Below are 25,956 nucleotides of genomic sequence, written 5' to 3' on the forward strand. Positions count from 1 at the left end.
GACTGAGTTACCCAGGTGCCCCTGCTAACAGGTTATTTAAACCCAAAAACCCTGAAAGCAACAAGCAAGTTTTATAATTTTCACTCTGTTGTCAACATATACAGTTACTAAGAAAAAAGATACACAAATTTTAATTTATGAAAATTCATTGTATTTTTTTTCCAACAATTACTTATCAGATTGTGTCTTTAGAACTTTTATAAAAGCATCTCTTGGAACTTCAATGTTGCCAACTTTCCTCAGTTTTTTCTTTCCTTCTGCTTGTCTCTTCAAAAGTTTCATTTTTCGGGTAATATCACCACCATACTGAAAAATATTTTTAAAAATTTGAAGTCCAACAAATTACTCCATAGAAAATTAATCATACAATTACATATAGACATCAACACAACTACAATAACCTTACAATTATTACCCATGAGATACACATCTGCAGTTACCTTTCTAATCCTTTCATAGATCTTAATTTAACATCTTCTCAAAGAATGATAAAGGCTTTATTTATATTTTGGATGAGATGAAACTCACCAGTGAAATCTAGTACTATGTTATGTATGTCAAAGAAGAATTATCAATCCTCTTACTGATTCAAGTCTTGAAATTTTGCATCATTTATCTATAGTCCAATAAACTCACATAGGCACAAATGTGCCAGTCCCTATGCTAAGGATTTAGAAAAGGCATTTACTGGTTAATTCTCATAACTGAGTTAAGAAAACGTTTTAACAGAAAAGACACCTCAACAAAGCAATGTAAGAGAGGTGGATTTCAAACTGCCATACTCTTCCCACAGTCATTGTCTTCAAAATCTCTCCTTGGAAATTAGGTCAATAATATTATCCTGATCTTAACTGTTACAAAATACTATCTTACACAGTACTTAATATAAGGAAATTCAAATTTTGTCTCCTTCTCTCTCTGCCCCTCCCCTGCTCACACTCTTTCTCTCAAAAATAAATAAACATTAAAAAAATAAAACCAAAAACCTAGAGATGAAATAAAAAGTTATTGTAAAAACAATGGAAACCAATATATTTATACTGCTTTTGACTTTAAACCCATAAAATAGATCTATTATTCAAAGTAGAATACAGGTCGATACGTACACATTTTGCCAAAACATTTTTCCTATAGGCTTTCACACTGTAAAAGAGGAAATTTTATATAAGAATTACATAATTTCATTACACTCTTTAAAAGTACTTTATTTTCAAAAACAATCTCTCCTTTACTAAAGATTTAAATGATCATGTTATACGTAACTAAAATTAGCTCAAATGCTCTTGTATCTATTTGGGTGTATTTGACATAAAATAGAAAATGAATTCAGCATGAACATCAACATAAATTTTATTAAGAATAAAAAAAGGTCAAGGCTTGTGTGTAGTCTTGATTAGGCCAAATTCAAGCCTTAATTATATGACCTTAATTATAAGAATTATACAAAATAATTTCTGGCTCAACCTAAAACTACTACTAAGCACTACTACCAAAAAATTTAAAAATGGTTATCATCGCATCACTAACTCTACAAAATGTGGGTTAAGAGTGACTAGGAATATAAAGAATATATTATTTTTATAAAACTTCTGGGAAAACTAAATTTTAATATATCCACTCAAGCAGTTATAAACTAATCTTTCTATAGGGCTTCTAAAAGGATAAGAATTAAGAAATTTCTATAGCATTTGGTGGAAGACAGGAAATTTGAAAAAAGCTCCATTTATATATATTCGTAGGATATAAAAATCTATTTTTTTCCTTTAAGGTATTCTACTTCAACACACTTACGTTAGAATTATTTGATATTTTAAATTGCACTTTCCAGGATGTTCCCTGGTTATCAATTCCTGACCAATCTCCGGGTATTCATGAAACTCAAAACAATTAACTAAAGCAAAATTGCGTTAGGAAAGAAAAATTCGTTACAAATACAGGCATAAAATTTATCCAAAGACTATATAAAAATGGTGGTTGTCACTTCACCACTACTGACACATGCAAGTTTGGGTTTAAACTACAACTGAATAGCAATTTCCAGCTAAGGAAAGACTTCTGATTTCCCAGAAGTCAAGGAAAGAAATATGCTACCAGATAGTTCTTGCACTTACTGTTACTAGTAGAACAGCTTATTCCATGTCCCAATTTATAGACCACATATCATAAAAAAAAGACCAGTTTCCTACATAAATTAGCCTATTTTCCATGTCTACTGAATCACACAAGCAATCTACAATGCAAAGCTTAATACATTAGCATTCTTCTCTCATCTTTCTGATTTATAATTCTGCTAACTCTGAGGAAGTAATATTAAGTGCTTTAAATAAAAATCATAATTTAATTTTGTCTTTTGGAAGAATATTGCCAACAATTCTTTTTTTTCAAAACTTCTTCAAAAGTTTCAGTTGCTAGTAGCTTATACACTATTCCTAACTCAGGAAATTCAGTAGTCATTCAGTAAAATGAGTGGAAATAAAGCAATTCCTCAAACCAATGTCCATTATGTTAATAATTATACATAATATAGCTTAAAATGTTAAATTTAAGTAAATCATTATAACAGTCATCACTTAATTAAATGGAATTAAAAACCAGTTTAGTATTTCCCCGAGTAGGAATAAAGCTTAGGCCAATGAGAAGTTAAAATTTTCAGTATTATTTCATTCTTAAGTCATATCATTTCTAACCATTTATCATTTCTAAAACAGGGAACAAAAATGAATTTCAACTCACGTTTCTCTTGCAATAATTTTACTTCCAATAGCAGCTTGAATTGCTATCTCAAACAGTTGCCTAGGAAGAGAATCCTTCAGACGTTCACATATGGCTTTGCCAACAGAGTGTGCTTTGTCTCTGAGAGAGAAAATGCAACTATTTACACATCCTAAATACAAACATTTAAAGTAGCTTTCTAGGGGTGCCTGGATGGCTCAGTAGGTTAAGGGTCCAGTGTCAGCTCAAGTCATGATCTCATGGTTCACGGGTTCAAGCCCTGAGCCCTGCATCGGGTTTTGCGCGGACAGTGTGGGTCCTGCTTCAGATTCTTTGTCTCCCTCTCTCTCTGCCCCTCCCCAGCTCATGCTCACTCTCTCAAAACTAAAAATAATAACAAAGTAGCTTTCTAGCCTATATGTATAATAAACATAAAGGTGATTTCTTTCTTTTTTTTTGGATTAATCCATTTCTTGTTTTAAGTAGACGCCACGCCCAGCGTGGAGCCCAATACGGGGCTTGAACTCACAACCTGAGCTGAGGAGATCAAGAGTTAAGAGACTGACCTTGGGGCACCTGGGTGTCTCAGTCGGTTGAGCTTCCAACTTTGGCTCAGGTCATGATCTTGCAGTTCACAAGTTTGAGCCCCACATTGGGCTCTGGGCTGACAGCTCAGAGCTTGGAGCCTGTTTCAAATTCTCTGTCTCCCTCTCTCTGTCCCTCCCCTGCTTGCACTCTCTCTCTCAAAAAAATAAATAAATAAATAAATAAATAAATAAAAATAAAAAAGAGAGAGACTGAGCCACCCAGGTGCCCAATAAAGGTGATTTCTTCAGGAGGTTCAAATGGAACTCATCTGTCATAAACATCGCTTCTCTCTGAATGATAGGACTTCTCTGATTGCAAAAATAACATGACCTATTACAGAAAATCTAGAAAAACATACATAAAAACCATTCCCCTCACCCATAGAAAACCAATGTTAAACATTTTAGAATCTCTGCGTTAAACATATATCCGTCCAGCTATTTTTCTGCATACATATTATATTTGTTATTTTACAGTTTGGAACATATATGTTTGGCTTTTTATTTAGTAGGCATTTTTGTCACTTAACAGTACTCCACAATATAGTTTTAGAATGGTTTAACATAACATGATTATTAAACAAGTGCTCCATTATTTTTATCAATCTGCTATTTGTTCAATGTGTAAGGTATTTCATTTTTCATTATTAAAAATTTTTTATGAAGGGGCGCCTGGGTGGCGCAGTCGGTTAAGCATCCGACTTCAGCCAGGTCATCTCGCGGTCCGTGAGTTCGAGCCCCGCGTCGGGCTCTGGGCTGATGGCTCGCAGCCTGGAGCCTGTTTCCGATTCTGTGTCTCCCTCTCTCTCTGCCCCTCCCCCGTTCATGCTCTGTCTCTCTCTGTCCCAAAAAAAATAAATAAACGTTGAAAAAAAAAAAAAAATTTAAAAAAAAAAAAAAAAAAAAAAAATTTTTTATGAAGATAAAAACTTGTTCTCAATTTTAAACCTATCATGAAGTTTAAAAATCATTTATTTTGTCCTATTTTGGTAAGGAAAACATTTCTTTCCATGACACTATCCTTTTTTACTATAATTCTCTTCTTTCATATTTAATAGCTTGGAAGAAAGAAGCATGGAAAAAGAATGGAAGGAGAAACTAGTACAAGGAAATTTAATTAATTACTTTTAAGTTTTCAAAATGTCATTGTCAAATAAAAATGATCAATAATTTAAAAACATGTCAAAAGTGGTAACTTTCACATTCCATGAATGCTAATTTCTATTCAACTTACTTGTGAACAATAGTTATCAGCTCCTCTACAATATTTCCGTTCAGCAGAATATCCATTTTTACAAGTTCTGCAGTCTGGTAGCCTGCATCTTCATAATCAAAACTATGAAGGAAAAATATCCAAGTGGTAGATAAATGTTATACTTCCCAACAGATTATTTCTCTTTGCAAAACATCTTTTTTCTTCCCCTATCCTCCACCCAACTTTCTATCAAAATATTAAACATACATTTCACATAAACAAATCTAAATGACCAGAGTGAGAAACAAACTCCCTCATCTTTTCACATTTATGAAATGAGAGGCAAAAGCAAGGGGAACATGCTTTATGGGGGAAAGGAAAACAAATTGGTAAGCCAGTCTAGGAAAATAGGACAATGAAGGCAAATGTCACATTCTTCCCAATGTTTCCTCCCAACAGCTGCTTGTTGGCTGTAGACAATAGTATATATTAATTCTCAGAATTTCACTAAGTTTGGGTTTCTGTTTAGTTTTCTGTTGCCAGTTAAATAAATGTTATGGCTTTGATAAAGAGTCATCATAAATAAGACTTCCGGACTTCATATATTGCTATTCAGTTTGAGTCTGCTTTTTTAGGGATGAAATGAATTAATACATATAAAGCATTTGAACAGTACCTAAAAAAAAAAAAAAAAAAAAAAAAAAAAACAAACAAACAAACAAAAAAACAAGCTATTTAGAACAGAGCCTAGCTTAGCACATAGAAGCACTTGGTTGGCATCAGCTGTTTACTATTAAACAATATGGTCAAAGCTTATCAGGCCAATTAAAACAGTGTTAACTTACAAAACTGAGGTCTAATGAGAAAGAAAACTTTAATTATGCTTGCATGTTTTTTCAGTTATGGATAAGAACGTGGATAGTCCTAAACTGTCTTAACTGGAAAACGAACTCATGCCTAGAGTTGTAAATGTTTGGTTTCTAAAGCTTTTAGCAGGAAGGTGACAAGTTGATACTCATACTCTCTAAAACCAGATTATTATCAAGTTTTGCTAAATCCTTTTTCTTCAACAAACATTATTAAGCATTTATTATATACCATCATAAGTACTATGCAGAACACAAACAGAGGTAAGAAGACCTAGACATAGTCCCTAGATATCACCTGTTTACAACTTTAAAAATGTTCTGTGCTCCAAAAATTTACAATTTCTTCACTCATTTTTTCAAAAGAACCCATTATACAAATGTCTGTATTTCTAAGCCAGCCCAATGGAAACCTAACCTCTATTCAAAATTTTCATTCAAGTGTACCACTGGAATGAAGGAAACACATTTAGAATTCCAAAAGGCTACTTGGGGTTTGAGGGCAAACAGGTCTATCAAAGTAAGTGTCAGAAGCAGCTTCAATATAGTCTTTATATAAGAAAGGAATTTCCTCTTCTGACCCAGCTGCAGAAGATTCCTGCCACTTGGTTTAAGAGAAATTGTTCCTAATCTCAATCCATGAGAAGCCGATAACCTAGGCTATGATGGATTTTTTTTTTAAGTAAGGAATTGACTGCATATAAAAAAGATACATTTTGAACATAAGAATTACCTCAATTCTGGAAGCTGGCATTATTTTATTTTTACATAGTTCAAAATTAAACATGTTCTCTCATTTAATCTGAAATTTAAGTTTCTAAACTAAAAGATTTTAAGATCACTTAATTCACACAGTGGTATCCAAATGCAAACTACAATTGACAGGCTTTTGTTTAAAATGTTATTTATAACCACTTAGCTTAGTGATCTTTTAATTACAGTAATTGTTTAATAACATGCTGCCTCAATTCATTTTAGTTTAAATCCCATTGCCACTTATTTAAGTTCTTGTCTGAAAGAAGACAAAGAAGAAAAATATTGGGTGACAAAGCAGAAAAAATAATTTCTCAATACAAATGCACACAAAGAATACTCTTTTGTATCAAGGGTTATAATGACTTTTTCATTAAAAAGCTCCTTTCGTAAAGCTAAATTTCCAGGTCACTGTAGCATGCTCTTTGAATATTGTAATTTTTCTTTGAATGTGTTTTTTACAGATGTGAATATTCATTTTCCCTTCTACTCCCCCAGCATATTCTATATTTTCTTTGTATTCCAATGTATTTATATTCCAGTAATTTATATATTTATAATTAAGTTAAATATATTAAATTTATTTTATATTTAAATAATTTATAATTTAAATAATTAAACTTATATTAAATTAAATATATACAAATTAAATGTATATATATTTATAAAAATATATTTATATTCCAGTAATTTAAGATTTCAGGATACTCAGGGCATCTAGAGTTATTTACCCCAATATAAACTATTCCCAAAATGCTATGCATTGAGTTGTTACTTAGTATTAAATCTTCCTTCACTTCTAGAGGGCTGTTCCTCCATGTACTCCCGGGGATGAGACCATGGTTTTCACAATGTGGATCACTTATTCCAGGGAAGAACAAGTTATTAAAGTGTTCACAGATACAAGGGCACACCGACCATTTTTTACAGACTAAATATGTACTTCTGTTTTCCAAATGTATATAGAGGTGCTCTTAGGATTACATAACTACGAATACATATTAAATGTGCCACTGAGATCACAGTAGCTTTTTTTTTTTTTAATGTTTTATTTATTTTTGAGAGAGAAACTGAGTATGAGCAGGGGAGGGGCAGAGAGAGAATGAAACACAGAATCTGAAGCAGGCTCCCGGCTCCGAGCTGTCAGCAAAGAGCCCGACACGGGGCTCAAATTTGCAAACCTCATGACCTGAGCCAAAGTTGGACGCTTAACTGAGCCACCCGGGCACTCCATCATAGTAGCTTCTTGAAATTACATATAATTCTAAGGGACTGGGGGAGTACACTCTTTTTATCAAGGGGATACTACAATATTTTTTTTTTTTTTCCTAAAAGCAGGGTAATAGCTTGATGAATCAAAGGAACTCATTCTTCCATAAGCAAATTATGAGTACTCCCTAACACTTACAAGGTTGCTCCAAGACTTTCTATCCTTAGAGTGGTTTCTCAACTATCCTCAAGAGAGCAGAGATTATTAAATAGAGTATTAGAATACTCATGCTGGGGGCGCCTGGGTGGCGCAGTCGGTTAAGCGTCCGACTTCAGCCAGGTCACGATCTCGCGGTCCACGAGTTCGAGCCCCGCGTCGGGCTCTGGGCTGATGGCTCAGAGCCTGGAGCCTGTTTCCGATTCTGTGTCTCCCTCTCTCTCTGCCCCTCCCCCGTTCATGCTCTATCTCTCTCTGTCCCAAAAATAAATAAATGTTGAAAAAAAAAAAATTTTTTTAATTTAAAAAAAAAAAAAGAATACTCATGCTGGTCAATATTTCAAACGAATTGTCCAGGTATCTCAATTTCTCATTAAATTTTTACCTAGCATATCCAGAAGACAGGGATTTCAAAGAATCATAAAAATCCACCACAATTTCATTCAAAGGGAAAAGATATTTAAGCATAACTCTATTTTGATCAATAAATATCATATTCTTCTGAACTGCTCTTCGAGCCTAAAAAAGAAAAAAAAATGTGTTTAATGATAACCTATTTAAATGGTTTAAAATGAATATAGAAAGAGGTTGATTACCAATTTAAAAATTTCCTTACAAATCCTAATAAAGAGTGGCAAAATGAAGGAATATTTCTTTAATGGTCTACTAGAATTCTGAAAACAATACTTATAATACAGAGGACTATTTTGTATATAACATATTTATTACTAAAGCTTTTAATCCTTTGTCTTTATCTAAGAATTTTATCTTTTTAAAATTACATAGTATGTAAAAATAAACCAAATGTAATTATAGATAAGGTAAAAGTTCTAATTTCTTGGTTTACAAATAAAAAAACTTAGGCCCAAAGAAATTAAGTGACTGACCAAAGTTTTCTAGTTTGTGAATACAGAATTAAAGTGCAAGTCCACTAGTAATCATTTTAGAATTCTTTCCAATACAGGTCAGAGTATTTCAATAGGTTTGTTTTGAGGACTGTGATTTGGGGATTAAGTCATTTATTACAATGTGGCAAAAACTTGAGTCAAAAGTCTCAAATATTATAGTTATCCTTCAAACTATCCTCAATTTCAAGTACTAAAAAGGCTAAATTATTCTTTCAGCTAGTCAGTATAAATAAGAATCAAGTTTCTCTCCTTTGCTAAACTATCAACTCAGTAAATTAAGACAGATGATCAAAATTGCAATTCTATTTTCTCTTACTTAAAATCACTGATTTTAAAAGTATAGATATCTATACACCTCTCTCTTTATATATACACATGTAGATAAGACCTTTGTGAAAATTTCTTATAAATTCAATGTGCTCTGCAGAAGGAAACCTTTCAAAACCTGAGCAGGAACCAGTTAGGGAGGACTAAATTTACTTTTATATTAAATTGTATTACATTTATACCTGGCAAAGCATCATTACTTTCCCAGTATATTCATCTGGTGTGATAATGGTACCCAAAACAACTGGCTCCAAATATTCTGATACTTTTGATTTTTCAGGGAATTGTGCAGGATTGATGATTGTAATTTCCTTTTCTCTGTATTCCTAAAAATAAGAAAACCACCAATAGCTAAGCAAGATCTTAATAATTACATTTGAAAATTTTCAATTTTTATAGTATATGCTAGCATTTATTTTGTTATTGCACTTGTTGAATAAAAACAAAATAATTCCTCAAGGTTAGACTATTACCTTAACATGCTTTATACTTTAAAACTATCGAATTATAACCACTTAGTAACAGTTTTTCATAAGTAATATATTGTGTTCATCGACATTTACTAAACACATCTCATGTACCACTTAGAAATAGTATGATGTAAAAGTACATTTTAATCTGCCCATTATAAGGCATTAGCTTCCTAAGTTAATTTTGTTGGAAGATATTTACAGATGCCAATGTTAAAATTTGTTTGGAATGAATATATTGCCACTTAGATGGAATACAGTATTGTCTCTATCATTAACCTGAAATCTAAAATTTCCTACAGCCAGAGAGCAATAAATGCTTCACTTTTCATAAGATAAACTACTTATGACCAAAATTATATTCTTCATTTTTGTGCTAGATTTTGAACAGTATTTAAATTACTAATTCTACTTTTTACTCTCAGTAACAGGCTAATATTGACAATATACAGATTTTTATCAGGTTAAGAAAAATACTGCATGGATTAGTTAAGCGGCTTCTTTATCATTAGTCATAAGGTAATTCAATTTTTAATGTCTACTAATCAAGAAATAGCTCACATAATAGCTACTCAGCTAATGGTGTACTAAAAAGTTTCTCTTGCATTCCGCATACACACACACACACACACACACACACGTATTTAGTTTTCCCATGTATGCTGGTTCACAACAGTACCTTTATCAATTTTGCTGATGAAAGAACAGCTTTATATGGAACAGTAGGGGTTGTCAAAATTACAGAAGCATTATATTCTTGTTCTAGTCGCTGATTGAAAACTTCCATGTGCAAAAGTCCAAGAAATCCCAACCTGGGGGAGAAAAAGCCAAGCTCCAAATATCTATGTCTCAGGGGTCTAGCTCCTTTGATGAACATAGTCTTACTTTGTAGAGGAAGGGTAGAATCAAAAGTCATTCAAGCAATTCACATCATAATTAAATGCTATTATTAAATAGGACTCAAAATTTCCATTGGGATTCTATTTAAAATTGCTATAAAATTTACCCACAGGACATGAATACAGGGTGAAATAGGCAGATGGTTGTTTTAGTTAGCTTTACACTAACAAGAACTTATCCTCAGTAACCAAATGTACAGGAGCAATAAACCACTAAAACTTCATTTTTCAATAAAAATCTGACACTACGGTGTAATAGAATCTTACCTCCAGCCAGCACCTAAGGCAAGGCTACTATCTCGATGAACCGTCACACTGGAATCATTTATAGTCAGTTTTTCTATAGCACTCTTCAGATTATTATATTCAGATTGGTCTATAGGGTACATTCCTGAGGACACAATGATTTCTAATTATCACATGTGAAAATATGCCTAAAAGCTAAATATACAATGCTTCCAAGATCAAAATTAATCATTTACCTTTTAAATTACTTCCCTTCCTATATTTCACTGACCACAAGAACTGGCATGCTAAAAAAACTGAACGTTAAGTTACATTGGCTTTAAATATCTTTAAGTTTCAAAGCCTTATGAATTTACAACTGGATTCACACTCCAAGTGATTTTTTTATGTGTTTGCACAAATATAATTAAAATAAAGAAGAACCATGAAAATTAAACCTATTGTAAGAAAAATATATTTCAAGAAACAAAAGTTAAAGACATTCCACAGCTACAAATGAAACTCTATTAGTAGATAAAAAAACAAGCAAAAATAAAAACTACACCAAATCCTTAATTCTTCAGGGCAGATAATCTATTAAAACCAAAGATATGATTGACTTTGCCTAAAAGTGGGCATAAACAAACTTCCTACTTCCCAGTGCAAGATCCTAAATGGAGAAAACCAAACGCTAGATACCCAGCATAGAGTAACTTAATGATGTTCAATCAAGTGTTTCTTTTTCAAATGTCTGTAATACCACACAGTAGTAAAAGGTTGTGAAGTTATACACAGGAGGGGTAACACTATCCCCACTATCCACTATCTACACTAGCACTGTACAATATATTTTTTTTAAGTTTATGTATTTTGAGGTGGGGAAGGGGCAGACAGAGAAGGAGACAGAATCCCAAGCAGGCTATACGCTCAGCATGAAGCCTGATAAGGGGCTTGATCTCATAAACAATGAAATCAGGACCTGAGTGGACATCAAGAGTCAGATGCTCAACCAACTGAGCCATCCAAGCACCCTCAGCACTGCACAGTATTAAAGAAAGTCCAACTAACAGGAAGGCACTCAGTAAATGTCCACTGATAATTAGTGATAAAAACATCCTAATTAGAAAAATATTCCAGGGGCTCATGGATGGTTCAGTTAGTTAAGCATCCCACTGCTGATTTTGGTTCAGGTCATGATCTCCCAGTTTGCGAGTCCAAGCTCCGTGTCAGACTCAGCACTGGCAGGCAAAGCCTCACACTCCCTCACTCTCTGACCCTCCCCTACTCATGTTCTCTCTCTCCCACTGCCACCAGCAAAAAGTAAATAAATACACTTAAAAAAAAAAAAAGAGAAATATTCCAAATGTAATGACTTACTCTCTAGGAAAACAAGAAGGAGATTCATATTACTATGCTCTTTCATACATCAGGTAGCTTATTTCTTAAGCGCTTGTATTTTTTAAGTTCTAAAAGTTTAGGAAATGATTTCCTACATAAAGTTTCACTACACATATGAAATTAACTAATACACATGAATAGGACACAAAAAATCTAAAAGAAGCAGAGAATTCTAGTTTAGCTGTTATTTAAAATGAGTATTTCTAGTAATTTTTATTTCAGTTTACACAACAAATTGGCCCTCATCCTTTGAATTTGTGAGCTCCTCACCTGCAAATACCATTGGTTTCGCTGATTTAAACCCAGGCAAGGGCTCCACTGGTTGTTTATGTAAATACAATGTATCTCCTATTTGTGCTTCAGTGACATCTTTCATCCCAGCAATCAGATAGCCCACCTGTCCTGCATATCTAAATAAAATTATTATATGGAAATATTGACTGCTTTAGTGTTTCAAATGCAAACTCATAATTAGCTCTACCTTTCCAGGAAATTATTACACTTTCCAAACAAAACCTTGTCTAATTCAAAGTAAGTATTACATATCACAATTCTCAATGCTAAGGATTGTCAGCAAAAAAAACATACCATGCTTTACAATCCATTATCAAGGACCTCTGCAACACAACAAGTCTATGGTCTTCTTCATGACTCTGCCCACCTTTGCAAATTAAACAACAGCTTCTAAAATATAATGTAAACACAGTAAAACTAAGTGCAAAAACACCAAATGCTTCCTATAGTGTAAAACACTATTTTATTAGTGAATTGTGTCACAAATGTACTTAAAAAAAAAAAAAAAATAGATTTTTAACCAAGCAGAAAAATGTGAACTCTTAAATAAATCTGACGTCAATTTGACGTTCCTCTTATAGGAAAAGAGCAGATCCCAAAATTTCAGAGTTTTTACCTTAGTTCTAGTTCTTTTTTTTTTTTTTTAAGAAAATTTCCTACATGATAAAAAACTAATTTACATTTAGGATAAAGTACGAAAATCTTTAGTGAAGATACAGTAATAGTCAATGTTATGATCTATATGATGTAACTGAGACCTCAATTTGAGTAAAATTAAAATAGATTTTATAACTAGGGGGGTCATGGGTGGCTCAGTCAGCTGAGTGTCCGACTTTGGCTCAGGTCATTATCTCATGGCTCGGGGGTTCGAGTTCTGCGTCTGGCTCTGTCTGAGTCTGACAACTCAGAACCTGAAGCCTGCTCCCAATTCTGTCTCCCTCACTCTCTGCCCTTCCCCCGCTCATGTCCTGTCTTGCTCTCTCTCTCAAAAATTAATAAACATTAAAAAGAAACTTAAGGGGCGCCTGGGTGGCTCAGTAGGTTAAACATCCAACTTCAGCTCAGGTCATGATCTCACAGCTCGTGAGTTCGAGCCCTGCGTCGGGCTCTGTGCTGACAGCTCGGAGCCTGGAGCCTGCTTTGGATTCTGTGTCTCCCTCTCTCTCTCTACCCCTCTTCTGCTCATGCTCTGTCTCTATCTCAAAAATAAATAAACATTAAAAAAAAAAAAAGAAACTTAAAAAGAATAAAAATAAAATAGATTTTATGACTCAATTAAAAAATGTAACGAGCAAAATAGTGCTAGTTTTAGACATACAAGATTAAACGATCAAGTGTGACTATATACCCACTTAATTTACTACCTTAATTTTTACAGATGAGGAAACAAAGACCTTAGAATGCTCCAAGTATGTACCAGGTGATTTATCCCATCAGTACCCAGAATACTGATGGAGTAGGCAGGCAAATATTTGTAAGTGAACTCAGAATTCAGTTTTTCGCTAAACCCCACATGCCATGGATCCCAATCAAAGTTTTAGCATGAATTCCATACTAAAGAAAAGAATTACCAAATTTTCTTCACTACTTTTATGTTGAAAAATCTAATTATAAAAAATTAAGTATCAAAACTGATACCCAGTATAATGTGGATATATATGGGTGACAGAACCATCTCTTTCACTGTCTCATCAAATATATCAATATAGGACCCAATGTGCACTAGGATCATAAAATTTGTCACAACTAGTCAAAAGGAATAAAAATACATCAAATTTATACTGTCCTTCACACATGAAATTCCTTTTGCAAAAGCATTTAATATTTAATTGCATTTAATGGTAAGTTTTTTGTTTTTTTTTTGTCTGAGTTACGAAATTGGGACTAAGGATACCAATCTAAGAAAGGCAGAGATAGAAACACATACAAATGTATTTTAATTACTATTGCAGATTACTTACAGTTTATGTGCTGGCTGCTCATTAGGATTCAGAACTCCTACTTCATTAACTTCATGTATCTTTTTAGTATGTGCAGATACAATTTTATCTCCTTTGGAAACCACTCCATCAAATAACGCTACATTGGCTATCACGCCCCTATACTGGTCAAAGGTGGAGTCAAATACCAAAGCTCTCAGGGGGTTTTTGCGATGTACTTTGGGACTATTAAAAATAAGGAAAAACACACACACATAACAAATTTAAAATCTTAATAAAATGTCTATTTTCAACTCAAATATTATGCTTAATTTACTCTTATACCTGAGAAAGGCTGATAACTGTCAAGATAAAAACATCTTCCCATAAAGTACAATGCCTATTTTTAAATCAGTTTTAATTCAACCTTAAGTTTTAAATGAATGACTGTTTTAAAATGATTTATGAGGGGATGCCTGGTGGGCTCAGTTGGTTAAGTGCCTGACCCTTGAGTTCAGCTCAGGTCATGATATCACAGTTAGTGGGGCTCATGGGATTGAGCCCTGAGTCAGGCTCACAGCATGAAACATGCTTGGGATTCTCTATCCTTCTTTTTCTGCCCTTCCCCAGCTGGCATGCACCCTCTCTCTCAAAATAAATAAATATGTCTAAAAAAATAGGGGCACCTAGGTGGTTTAGTCGGTTAAGCGTCCAACTTTGGCGCAGGTCAAGATCTCACAGCTCAGGAGTTCGAGCCCCAGGTCGGGCTCTGTGCTGAAAGCTCAAAGCCTGGGGCCTGCTTTGGATTCTGTGTCTCCCTCTCTCTCTGTTCCTCCCCTGTTTGTGCTGTCTCAAAAATAAATAACATTAAAAAAATGGTAATAAAATTAAATAAATAATAAATAAATAAATAACTTATCTTCTCCAACCACAAGAATGGGCTAATCTAAAATAACACATGGGTGGCACCTGGGTGGCTCAGTCGGTTAAGCGTCCGACTTCGGCTCAGGTCATGATCTCGCGGTCCGGAGTTCGAGCCCTGCGTCGGCCTCTGTGCTGACCACTCAGAGCCTGGAGCCTGTTTCAGATTCTGTGTCTACCTCTCTCTCTGACCCTCCCCCGTTCATGCTCTGTCTCTCTCTGTCTCAAAAATAAATAAACGTTAAAAAAAAAAATTTAAAAGAACACATCAGACTGACAGTCTTTATACCATTAAAGACAAACAAACTATAGAAAAATAGCAAAATACTTACGGAGGTATTCTTTCAATGACTGCCTGAAGAACTCTTTCAACATTTGTTCCAAGTTTAGCAGAAATCTAAATTTAAAAAAAAAGCATTTAAAGACTATTTTTCTACCTGGTGACTGAGTTTTATGATCAGAAAAAAGAAAGAATTCTAACAGTTATCAATTTAAAGAAAGTAGTAAAAGGAAGCACAAAACTTATATGTCAAGTATCCTTCCATTACAGTTGGGTGACTCTATAGTTCTTTAATTAAATTACAAAAGCATTCTGATTATGGTATTGAAAGAACAGTGGTCTAAGAGTTTTAAAAAATCTGAGTAGTTATGACTCTGTATGGAATGCGTGACTTTGACCAATATGTATTTCTTTGAGCTGCAAGTTCCTCATCTAATAAATGATTATTTATATTTTTCCTAAATCTCAAGATTGTCACATGAAGAGAATAAACAATATATGTGGATAAGTATGGCATTCCACCTAAAACACCACAATTTGTTAAACGAATATCCATGACAACACCTGTCTTATTCAATTATTCACTATGCTTACTTCTTTCTTTACTTATTAAATGACTGTCTCCCCAAGGAGAATGTAAATACAATGAGACATTTTTCTCAGAGAGATGCTATGATGCAAAGTAACTTAAGGAGGCCTCTCTGATGAACTGAGACAGGGGTCTTGTCTATTCTGCTCACTGCTGTGCTCCTAGCTGACACCTACCAAATAAGTACCTGAATAAATTTTGTAAAGATGTATTAAAATCAGAATAGTTGATTACACTTTAATAAAACATAACCCAAGTTATGAAGCCATAATTCCAGGACTGCTTTATGAGGTCCCTCTTTATAATAAAAAACATTAAATTCTGTGTATGTGTATCTGTCTCTAAGGAAAAAAAAAATACTGCTTTTCAGTTATTACAATGTTGTATGTAATCAACCACTGTGTTAAGGTTAAATAGATAAAAAACAGTTATCACCTGAAATATGCCTTTTCAAAAATCAAACAAGAGTGAAAGTGGAAGCTAAACATTACATTGTTGCACTAACATAGTTACTACACAAGCACTAGCACAGCAGTTTGGTTGTGGCTATTCAACACTTAAATCATCATTTGAAAATGAAAATTCAAATTGAAACTAGTATCAACTTGGGGCACCTGGGTGGCTCAGTCGGTTAAGCATACAACTTCGGATTTCGGTTCAGGTCATGATCTCGCTGTTGGGGAGACAGAGCCCCAGGTTGGGCTCCACAGAGCATAAAGCCTGTGTCTCTCTCTGCCTCTCCCCGACTTGTAACACATACAAATGTCTTAAAATTGGTTTGAACCTGCTCATCAAAGGAAGTATTTCCATAGGGACAAAATGGCTAACAAGAAATACTACTGCAATCAATTGCAGAAGGCCTACATTTTAGTCCTGGCACATTAGCTCTCTAGATCTTACTCTTAAGAATGGGATAAAATCTTTGACCCTTAGTTCTTTCAACTGTATCTCAAGTGGGACGCCTGGGTGGCTCAGTCGGTTAAGCATCTGACTTTGGCTCAGGTCATGATCTCACAGCTTGTTAGAGCCCCACACTGGGCACTGTGCTGTCAGCTCAGAGCCTGAAGCCTGCTTCAGATTCTGTCTCCCTCTCTCTCTCTGCCCCTCCCCCCCAAAAAATAAACATTAAAAAAACATTCTTACAACTGTATCACAAGAAAATTCCTATCTGTCATAACCATGTAACAAGGATTTCTGGGAGGATCAAATGAAATATGAAGAACTTTGTAAAACTATGGAAACTTTATATAATGATGGACTCTCAAATACTATGAAATTTCACTAGGCCAATACCTGAGATTTTTAAAAGTATAACTATGTCTTCACAAAAAAAAAAGGGGGGGGTATCTTACCTTAATACATTCATCACTTGGAATATCAAACACTTTTTCAATTTGTTTTTCAACCCTTTCAGGATCAGCATTCTTCAGATCGATCTTAAAAAAAAAAATCATTATGCCTTACTTAATGCAGTAAAAATAAAATGTATTACATATTAATAGTATTTGGAAATATTTAAAAGCATACTTATAAGCTAATTGATCCCTCTATTTTTCTTTTCAAAAGGGTTAAAATAACCTAGATACAGGCAATACAATTTTAACAAGTATAGCCATTGAAAAACAAAGGGCAGATAGCAGGGCGTGCAAAAAATTTAGGCAGCTGGCAACTCAAGGCAGGAGAAGTGTTCAGTAACAATTTGTCAACCAAACTGTAAACTGACTTTATAAGTTAGATATAACTTATGGCAACAAACTGTCTTACCTGTAAGGCAACTTTGCCTCTTTTAAATTTAACTCCAATATCAAAAAATTCAACTAAATGCAATGCAGATTTTTAAATTAAGATTCTTTATTAGTTTTAAAACATAAAAGTTAAGGTTTAACAACAGTGCTCAGTTTAGCACTTGTTATGTTTCATGTATTACATTATTTCCCCGAAGATTATAAGTGCCTTTTCTTTTCCTATCCATGCTTTATTTTTTTTACATTTATTTTTGACAGAGACAGCATGAGTCAAGGAGAGTCAAAAAGAGGGGTAAACACAGAATCCAAAGTAGGCTCTAGGCTCTGAGCTGTCAGCACAGAGCCCGACAGAGGGCTCAAACTCACAAACCATGAGATCATGACCTGAGTGGAAGTGGGAAACTTAACTGACTGAGCCACCCAGGCACCCTTCCTATCTATGCTTTAGTGTAACAGACATATTTTGGCTGCCCTGCCTATATTCCTTTCCTGCAGAAATAGCCCTCAATCCCTCCATGTAATTCAGGGAGACTGTCTTCTAAACTACATGTAAGGATACAGGAATTTGAGCTGTAATTCTATTCTGTGCAAATTCAAAGAAGTAAATCCTACCAATATATTTAATATAGAGTTGAAGATCCCTCATATAAAAATAGTATACCAAATAATCAAACACTAAATTTACTTTTAGAAGGTAAAATAGTAAACAGCATTGTTGTCTCATTGTAATTACCTTGTTTATAACTGGAATTACCGATAGCTGTGCTTCAAAGGCAAGAAAGAAGTTTGCTACAGTTTGGGCTTGAATACCCTAGAAATATCAAGACACAAGATACTGATATGACCATCTACCAACTATCATAAAACTTGTAATATAATACCATCCCACACATTTTCCCCAAAAGCAGAGGTATAAACTATGGTATCTATACTTCCATGCATCTGGATGATTCCTTGTGAAAATTCCTTTCATTTCAGGAAACGTTTATTGGAGGACACTGTTAGGACTAGGGACAAAAACGTGAAACATGAACCCTAAAAGCTTACCAAAGAACACATTCATGCAGTGCAGTTTATAAAACCCAGTACTATATGTATAAGGTAGGCCTTGACCTTCCCTGAAAAGATTAAGAAAGGTCTAACACAACAAATACCTTCGGGTTTAGAATGAAAAGTTTATGAGAAGCTGAAATACATCAAAAGCTTACTTTAGTATATCACAACTCTTACATCATCACTCAATATGTTTTTATGTTTATCTTTATACCACAAAAGAACTTAGTAATGTTATTGGCATGTTTCTTTAAACCTAACATTTCCCAAATTATTACCTTAAAATTATCCAAAATGACTTCTAAAATAAATTCATTTTCAAGGTCTGCTAAAAATTAGTATTAAAACCCCAAATTAAGAACTACTACAAACTGAGTTTTTGGAAGGATAAATCTCTTAACAGTTCTGATCAGCATAGAATGTTTAAAATATGGACTAGTCCATTCCAGACTGCTTTAGTGCAATAAAACTTCAAATTAACAGGACCAAAGCATATGATTTTGGTTAACTAATACAATAAATCTTATTTTCAGGCGTAAACATTCTATTTCCAAAATATATTTTAAGGAAAATCTCTTGAACAACCAAGGAGCACGTCACACCACATAAAATTAAAAGCACCTACCTCATTTGCATCAACCACAAGTAAAACACCCTGGCATGCAGAGAGGGACCTGGATACTTCATAACTAAAATCCACATGGCCCTGAGGAACAAAAATCATTGATACTTCTGAAGTTAGCCATAATTATTTTTTTATGCCAAACCTACTGACTCCTCTTGATAGAAAGTGAATAGGTTTCTTTTTTTAGTGGATGCTTGTGAAACAAGTTACTCAAACATAAGAATACTGAGAAAACAAAAAGCAAAGTTAAGTGTTTATTTAATGTTCAGTTCAAAAATTGAACAAGGATTTGTTTGCACTCTTAATACAAGGCTGACTTTAGTAATAAAGACAAAATTAATTCTCAACTTACCGGTGTATCAATGAGATTTAAAAGGTACTGCTTCCCTTCCCAATTATAGAAAAGAGATGCTGTCTGTGCTTTAACAGTGATTCCTCTTTCTCGCTCCACTTGCAATTTGTCAAGAACCTGCTTATTATTTTTTGTTTTATCAATTGTGCCTATAAATAGAAATAGTTATTGATACTTCTAAGAGCTTTTAAAAAGACACAATACTGGATACAAAATTAAACCAGTTGGGGCACTTGGGTGGCTTAGTCAGTTAAATATCCAACTCTTCTTTTCAGCTCAGGTCATGATCTCACAGTTTGTGAATCCCCACTTGGGATTCTCTCTCTCCCTCTCTCTGCCCCTCCCCTGCTCAAGCTCTTTCTTTCTTTCAAAACAAATAAACACTAAAAGTTTTTTTTTTTTTTTAATAAAAATTAAATTAAAATAAAACTTCAAAAAGCATGGTAAAAATAATGATTAATCACTCATGGCCATTTATAAAATGAAAATACCTGTTAGTTCCAGGAGCCTGTCAGCTAAAGTACTTTTGCCATGATCCACATGTGCAATGATACTGAAATTTCTAATATTTTCAACAGAGAATCTAGACATGTCAATTTTTTCCTAGAAAGAAGAGAGAAATGAAACATTTATGAGTATACATTTTGCATGATAGAAAACAAACATACTAATTCAAAAATGTTCCTTTTGTCTTCTTTGAACAATTTCATTTATAACATTTATATTATTCCTCTGACAATAAAGATATATACAGCTAAACTCTTATTACAAACAATTGATTAACATAGCACTCATCAAATACATGAGTTTCACTGTTAAGGTGATAACTTAGCTAATTAAGAGTCCCTTATAAATATTCCCACCACTGAGAAAAGGATTTTCATGAATGAAGAACCCAAGACACCTAGAGCTCCTGAAAAACCTTAGAGCAAGCACCTTGTCTAACAAAACCTCTTGAGGCCAAAAACAAAAACATACAAACAAAAGCTACAGAAATGTTTTAAGGAGAAAAAAAAAAAAAAAAAAAAAAAGGAAATTCTTTGCCCCCATAATACATTTAACCAGCAATCATATCTAGTTAAAAACCTGTGCTCCTAATATTATCTTCAAAAGTTTTATTTAAATAAATTGTTGTTGTTGTTGTTTGGCAACTTATTTGGACAGAGAAAAAAGTTTTAACATCCGCAAAAAAATCTCAAAAAACAAACAATAAAAACTCTTATCACTTAAAATTTAAAAACATTTTAGAATGTGACTCCTGAGTTTTAGTTGCATACATCATCTTTAATGCTTTAGGAAGACTCACTGCAACCTGCTAAAAGTGGGTATACAAGTAGAGTATGTCTGGTTTTTTGTACCCTAAATATTTTATTTTTCCAATCAAATCTGTATTTCATAACCAGCATTAAAAATAGGAAAATTACAATGAAATCCACAATACTCGTGACCTTTATAAATGTTCTAATACAAAGCACACAACGAAGGTGCAACTTACATGTGAAAGAAATTCTAAGAAAAAAACTAAACCTAATTTTTTTGCCCAGTGGATTCCTCCTCCCCTTCATCTTTCAACTGGCATTCAATTAAAAAGATATACAGGGCAATACCACTTTTAAGAACTTGAAATTGCAACATAAATTCATTTTACATTCCCCAGGCATTTTAGAAAAGGGCAATTAATCATATTTAAGTCTTATTTTTTCCAATTACTCATAACTTGCATCCAGTTACTCTACTTCTCTGCCTACACTGTATGTCTTCATAGTTATCAAACAGTGCCTTCTCCACCACAAGAACAAAGGCTCAGAAAACAAGTTTGTTTGGGGTCACATAAAATAAACAATAGTTACCCACATTACAAACTAGGAAAGTCAGAACGTGACTTGTCCAAGGTCACATTGGGGAGTGGTGGAGGATTCAGAACCCAGAGCGCACCTGGAGCTCTCAGCTTTGCCGCCTTTAAAGAATCGCAACCTGCGTCCACATGTAGTTTAGGAAGCCCTTCACGCTTCCAAATCCGCCAGGAGCGCCCTCCCAAGTTTTAAAACAGAGTTAATTAGAGCCGAATGGCGGTCACCTTGCGCTCAGCCGAGGTGTAGAGCCTGTCCCAAGCCCTGAACTCGGCAGGGGCCCCACGGGTCGGCGTGGGAAGAGGCTCCAGGCGCCCCCGCTGTGCGGTCCCTGCGGCCCACACTGCCAGCGCGCGGCCGTGCGACCAGCCCCGACCCACAAGAGTCCACATCCCTTCGCGCGACGGAGGCGTCAGGTCTGCACCTCGAGACAGTTCTGCGCCATCGCCGGTAGCGCGATTTCCTACAAGATGCCCCCGGCTAAGATCCAGCGAAAAAGACCTAAACCGTTTCACACCGGCGGAAAAGAAAAGCTGCCGGGAACAACTCCGCCCAACTAGTGACTCCGGTGCGACACAGGGGACGCAGCGCCGCCGTTCGGCGCCTGCACGTCGCCCGACGTCGTGACGCCGGCGTGCCTCCGCGCCGGGCTGTAAGGGAGTCACGTGAGGGGAAGCGCTCTCCAGCAGTGTCAGTCTGGAGCTCGAAACAGCGTTGACATTTAGCTTCCTACCAAATGGCAAATAATATTGCAACTGTTTTTGAAAGTCTGAAAGTCGAAATAGAGTCCCCGTGTTGTTAGTGATATTGCTAATATTTTAGTGCACCTGTAAGGAAACGGGTGGTAGAATTGATTGCAATAATGTATCCTGGGAAAGTTTGGGACAGGAGAGAAGGTGAAAAAAGTTACACACTGAACGCCCAGAAGTCTCCATCATCTTCAAGTTACGATGTCAACAAATACTGACCTTGCAGAGGGCAGAGCTCTGGCTAAGTAAGGTGGGTGGTAATGATAAGAGATAATGAGACCAGTGTCTGTCCCCCACTATCACCTTTGAGCTTTTTTGGACTATCTAGTGGTCGATACAGAGGAATGGTAACAGCAGCTGTGTTGAGTTCACCGTTGTATTGGTTCTAGTTTGTTCTTGGACTCCTATTAATTAACCAAAACAGTACTTGTTACAACACTAATTACTACTGTCACCTTTGTTAGAGAATAAACTTTACAGGTACCTTGAAGTACAATGAACATGATAATTCATGGTACTTTACAGAAATCAGTGTTGCCCAAACAGCAGTAATTTGAACATTATTCTCATTGATTTCACCATATCTTTATACTCCTTTTATATACTTAATATTTTTCTTTAAATCAAATTACCTTTGATACTTTATTTTAAAAGAAAAATTTATATCATTACTATAAATAGAAAAAGCAGAATGACCTGTCATAAATTAAGACAGTAAAAATAAGTGTAATTAATTTTTTAAAAAATGTGATTCAATGCTAACATCTTACCTGTGAAAGCCTCTGAATCTCTCTTGATTGAAAACATGGATTAGCAGGCATTACAGAAGAATTTAGAAACATAGCACTAAACAAACATTTTTCTCCTTGACTTAATTAGCCGTATTGAAATAAAATTGGAAGAATTTTCTCTGTATGATTCAGTGTTCTGGATGCCATGTCTGTCTCACCTAAAGTCATCTTGGTACCTCCATTAGTCCCACATTCTGGGAACACTGCAATATCTTATGGGGTTGATGCTACATTCCTAAACCCACGGATGTGTATTCCTTAGAAAAATACTCACTGAGCATTTGTTGTGTCAGGTACTGGACTTGATATGGGAACTCGAAGAAATTAAGCAAACTGTCTGAAATCACATAATAGGTAAATGGAAAAATCTGTATTTGAAACCAGAGCTCATCCCCCTGCAATATCTTTGACAGCACAAGTTTATTTAGTTTTCAATCTGGGGAGAAAGGGAAGGTTGAGTCAATAAAGTTTCAAAGTGGAGGTATATTATCCTCTGAGCCTGGAAGGATAAAAAGTTTTACTATAGTTTAACCAAGCAGAGGGATTGTGGACAGCATAATTGTACCCACTATGTTCCCAGTACTACTCTACACAACTTTGTTTTTATCAACTTGTTTGAGCCTTACAGGGCCCTGGAATGCAGGTATTCTTGTGACTGTTTTTTACAGACATCTGAGAAAAATGTGGCTTTTTAAGAAACTTCCCACAGTTACACAGTTAGTGATGAAGTGGGCTATGACCCCGAACAGTCTAACTCCAGAGTCTGCACCCTTAACCATTCCATTAAAGTCTGTTGAGCAAGGGAAAGTAAGTAAAAACATATGAACTATTGAATTCATGGTCGGTAGAGGGAAATGGGCAAGACTTGGGACAGTGGCATTTTGAGGCAAGGATTTCTGAAGAACTCACATAATTAAAATCTGACATAAATCAAGAATCCTCTCCCCCATGAATAACTATATAATAGGGAGATTACATCCTTAGTATTACATCATTTGGTTACATTGGATTGGTTACATCAATCCACAACTATTGTATTTATGTATATTGTATACATGTATTTTAAAACATGTTTAAAGGGCTTCTCAGTGTGCTAGGGCTGCAATAACAAAGTACCACGGACTGGTTGGCTTAAACAATAGAAATGCATTTTCTCATAGCTCTGGAGTCTAGAAGTCAGAGATCAAGGTGTCAGCAGGGATGGTTTCTCCTGAGGCCTCCTCTCTCCTTGGATAATAGGTGATTGTCTTCTCCCTGTTTCTGCATGGCCTTCCCTCTGTACCTCTTTGTGTCCTTATCTCCTCTTATAAGCACACCAGTCATTTTAGATTTGGACCAGCCCTAAAAACCTCATTCTAAATTACCTCTTTAAAGATCTTATCCTCAAATAGAGTCACATTCTGAGGTGTACTGGGGTTAGAACATCAACATATGAATTTGGAGGTGGGGGAGGGGCAATTTAGCCCATAATAAAGGGAATAATAAATAAAATCCTAATACGTAAATAATTCTAGCACCTCTAAATTTGCTTCAAAGTTACTGTGAAGCATTTTAACCCTAGCATACTGTTAATAATGTTTAGGATGACATCACAGCAGTCCTCACAAGCACATGCACAACTTTAAAAGCGTATTTAGGGGACGTTAACAAAGGACCTCCAATACTGTTAGGCAGCTAAAATGGTGCCACCGTGTGTCTCCAGTGAAAACTACAGCTTAGAATTCATTTTTTAAGTCAGTTTTTAAAATCTGTGATAATTTTTAGAGTTTCATGTATTTTCGAATTAGGGCTTTATAAATACTTTCATATTACAAAATAGAAGTTATTTGAGGAAAAGGGAGAAAAGTGGCAAGAGTTATGTGTGGAAAAAACAATTTCAGTCAAGTTGGTGAAGAACTTTGAAAAAGGTCTTGCTAGTTAGCATTTCACCATTTTCCTGCCCAGAAGCTATTGTACTGTATGCAAGGAAATAACACATCAGGTTTTTGTTTTCAGAAGCCTATTGTAACAATGGTGTGTAAGTAGACTGAAGAGGAAAGCAAATGAAGTGATGAGAGAGAAATGGAGACAGAGAGAGGGGAGGCTCCGATTTTTATAGTCTAAGTGAGACACGCTAAAGGCCTGAATGAGTCACTGGCAGAGAACAGGGATGAAAGAGTAATTGGTGGGTATTTTGGAGACAGAATTAACAGGGTTAATTTGATGTAGAAAGAGGTAGGAGTCCAGGATGACTTCACATTTTCTAGCTTTGGTATATTGGAAAATGAATTGATGTTTACTAGAATGTGACACTTAGATATTCAGTATCTAACAGGTGCTTGGGAAAAAAGTTCAGGGCTAGAATTTTGCAAACCATACATAAAAAGATGATGACAACCACTGTGGGAGTTTTTGAAGTCAGAGGGTAGTAAATAAACTAGTTGAGAAAATAAGTTGACACACTAGGATACTCTTTTGTTAAATGAGAGAAACAGTTCACAGTCATGGAATAGTATGTGAGGTGTGCATTTACATTTTTTTTAGAAATTCCGGTAAGTATCCAAAAGCACAGTATTAATTCAGGGTTGCAAAAATGAAATACATGTGGTTATGGTACTGAAAGGATTCACCATCAAGGGAAGAAAGTCATTATATGAAAGATAATTGTATTACAATATTGTAATTGCTATGATAGAAATGTGGATAGGTTGTTACAGGAGAACGAAGGGAGGCACCTTTCATAGTCAGGGAGTGGAGGTCTCAGAAAAGTCTTCATGTGAAAGTGAATTTATACACACTTATAAGGACTTAGTATGTGCCACATATTCCTCTAAGAATTTTATAAATACTCTCTCAATTAATCTTCAATACAACTCTATAATCAGTATTATATCCCCTATATTAGAGATGGGGAAACTGAGGCTTTAGCAGGTTAAATAGTTTGTTTGAATCCACATACATAGTATGTAACAAAGGGACATTCAAACACTACTCTGATAGATTTGAAAATCATTCCATCAGCCACAAAATTATGCCACCTAAG

General features: G+C 34.9%; 2 protein-coding genes across 4 annotated transcripts in view; one reads left to right on the forward strand and one right to left on the reverse strand.

Moving 5' to 3' along the window:
* Positions 1-128: 128 nt before the first annotated feature.
* Positions 129-21,963, reverse strand: GUF1 (GUF1 homolog, GTPase). Of its 3 annotated transcripts, none has more exons than XM_030313940.1 (17): positions 21,622-21,963; positions 20,036-20,147; positions 19,545-19,693; positions 19,193-19,273; positions 18,248-18,325; positions 17,122-17,205; positions 15,233-15,297; positions 14,022-14,225; positions 12,037-12,176; positions 10,411-10,534; positions 9,924-10,056; positions 8,957-9,100; positions 7,925-8,058; positions 4,534-4,635; positions 2,734-2,853; positions 1,107-1,143; positions 129-306 (listed from the first exon to the last, which is right to left on the reverse strand). In XM_030313940.1, exons 1-17 carry the CDS (start codon positions 21,784-21,786, stop codon positions 169-171), a joined length of 2,010 nt encoding a protein of 669 aa, XP_030169800.1. In that variant the 5' UTR covers positions 21,787-21,963; the 3' UTR covers positions 129-168. The 3 variants fall into 3 exon arrangements, with proteins under 3 accessions (XP_030169800.1, XP_030169802.1, XP_030169801.1); XM_030313942.1 differs by lacking the exon at positions 21,622-21,963 and adding an exon at positions 21,480-21,589; XM_030313941.1 differs by lacking the exon at positions 21,622-21,963 and adding an exon at positions 21,399-21,487.
* Positions 21,964-22,067: 104 nt separating this feature from the next.
* Positions 22,068-25,956, forward strand: part of YIPF7 (Yip1 domain family member 7) — a 46,737-nt gene continuing 42,848 nt past the window's right edge. The window contains exon 1 of the mRNA XM_032592998.1: positions 22,068-22,393. The gene's annotated coding sequence lies outside the window, so the exon portion shown is untranslated. The remainder of the gene's footprint in view (positions 22,394-25,956) is intronic.

The sequence above is a fragment of the Lynx canadensis genome, chromosome B1 (genome assembly GCF_007474595.2).
Source record: "Lynx canadensis isolate LIC74 chromosome B1, mLynCan4.pri.v2, whole genome shotgun sequence".
NCBI lineage: Eukaryota > Metazoa > Chordata > Mammalia > Carnivora > Felidae > Lynx > Lynx canadensis.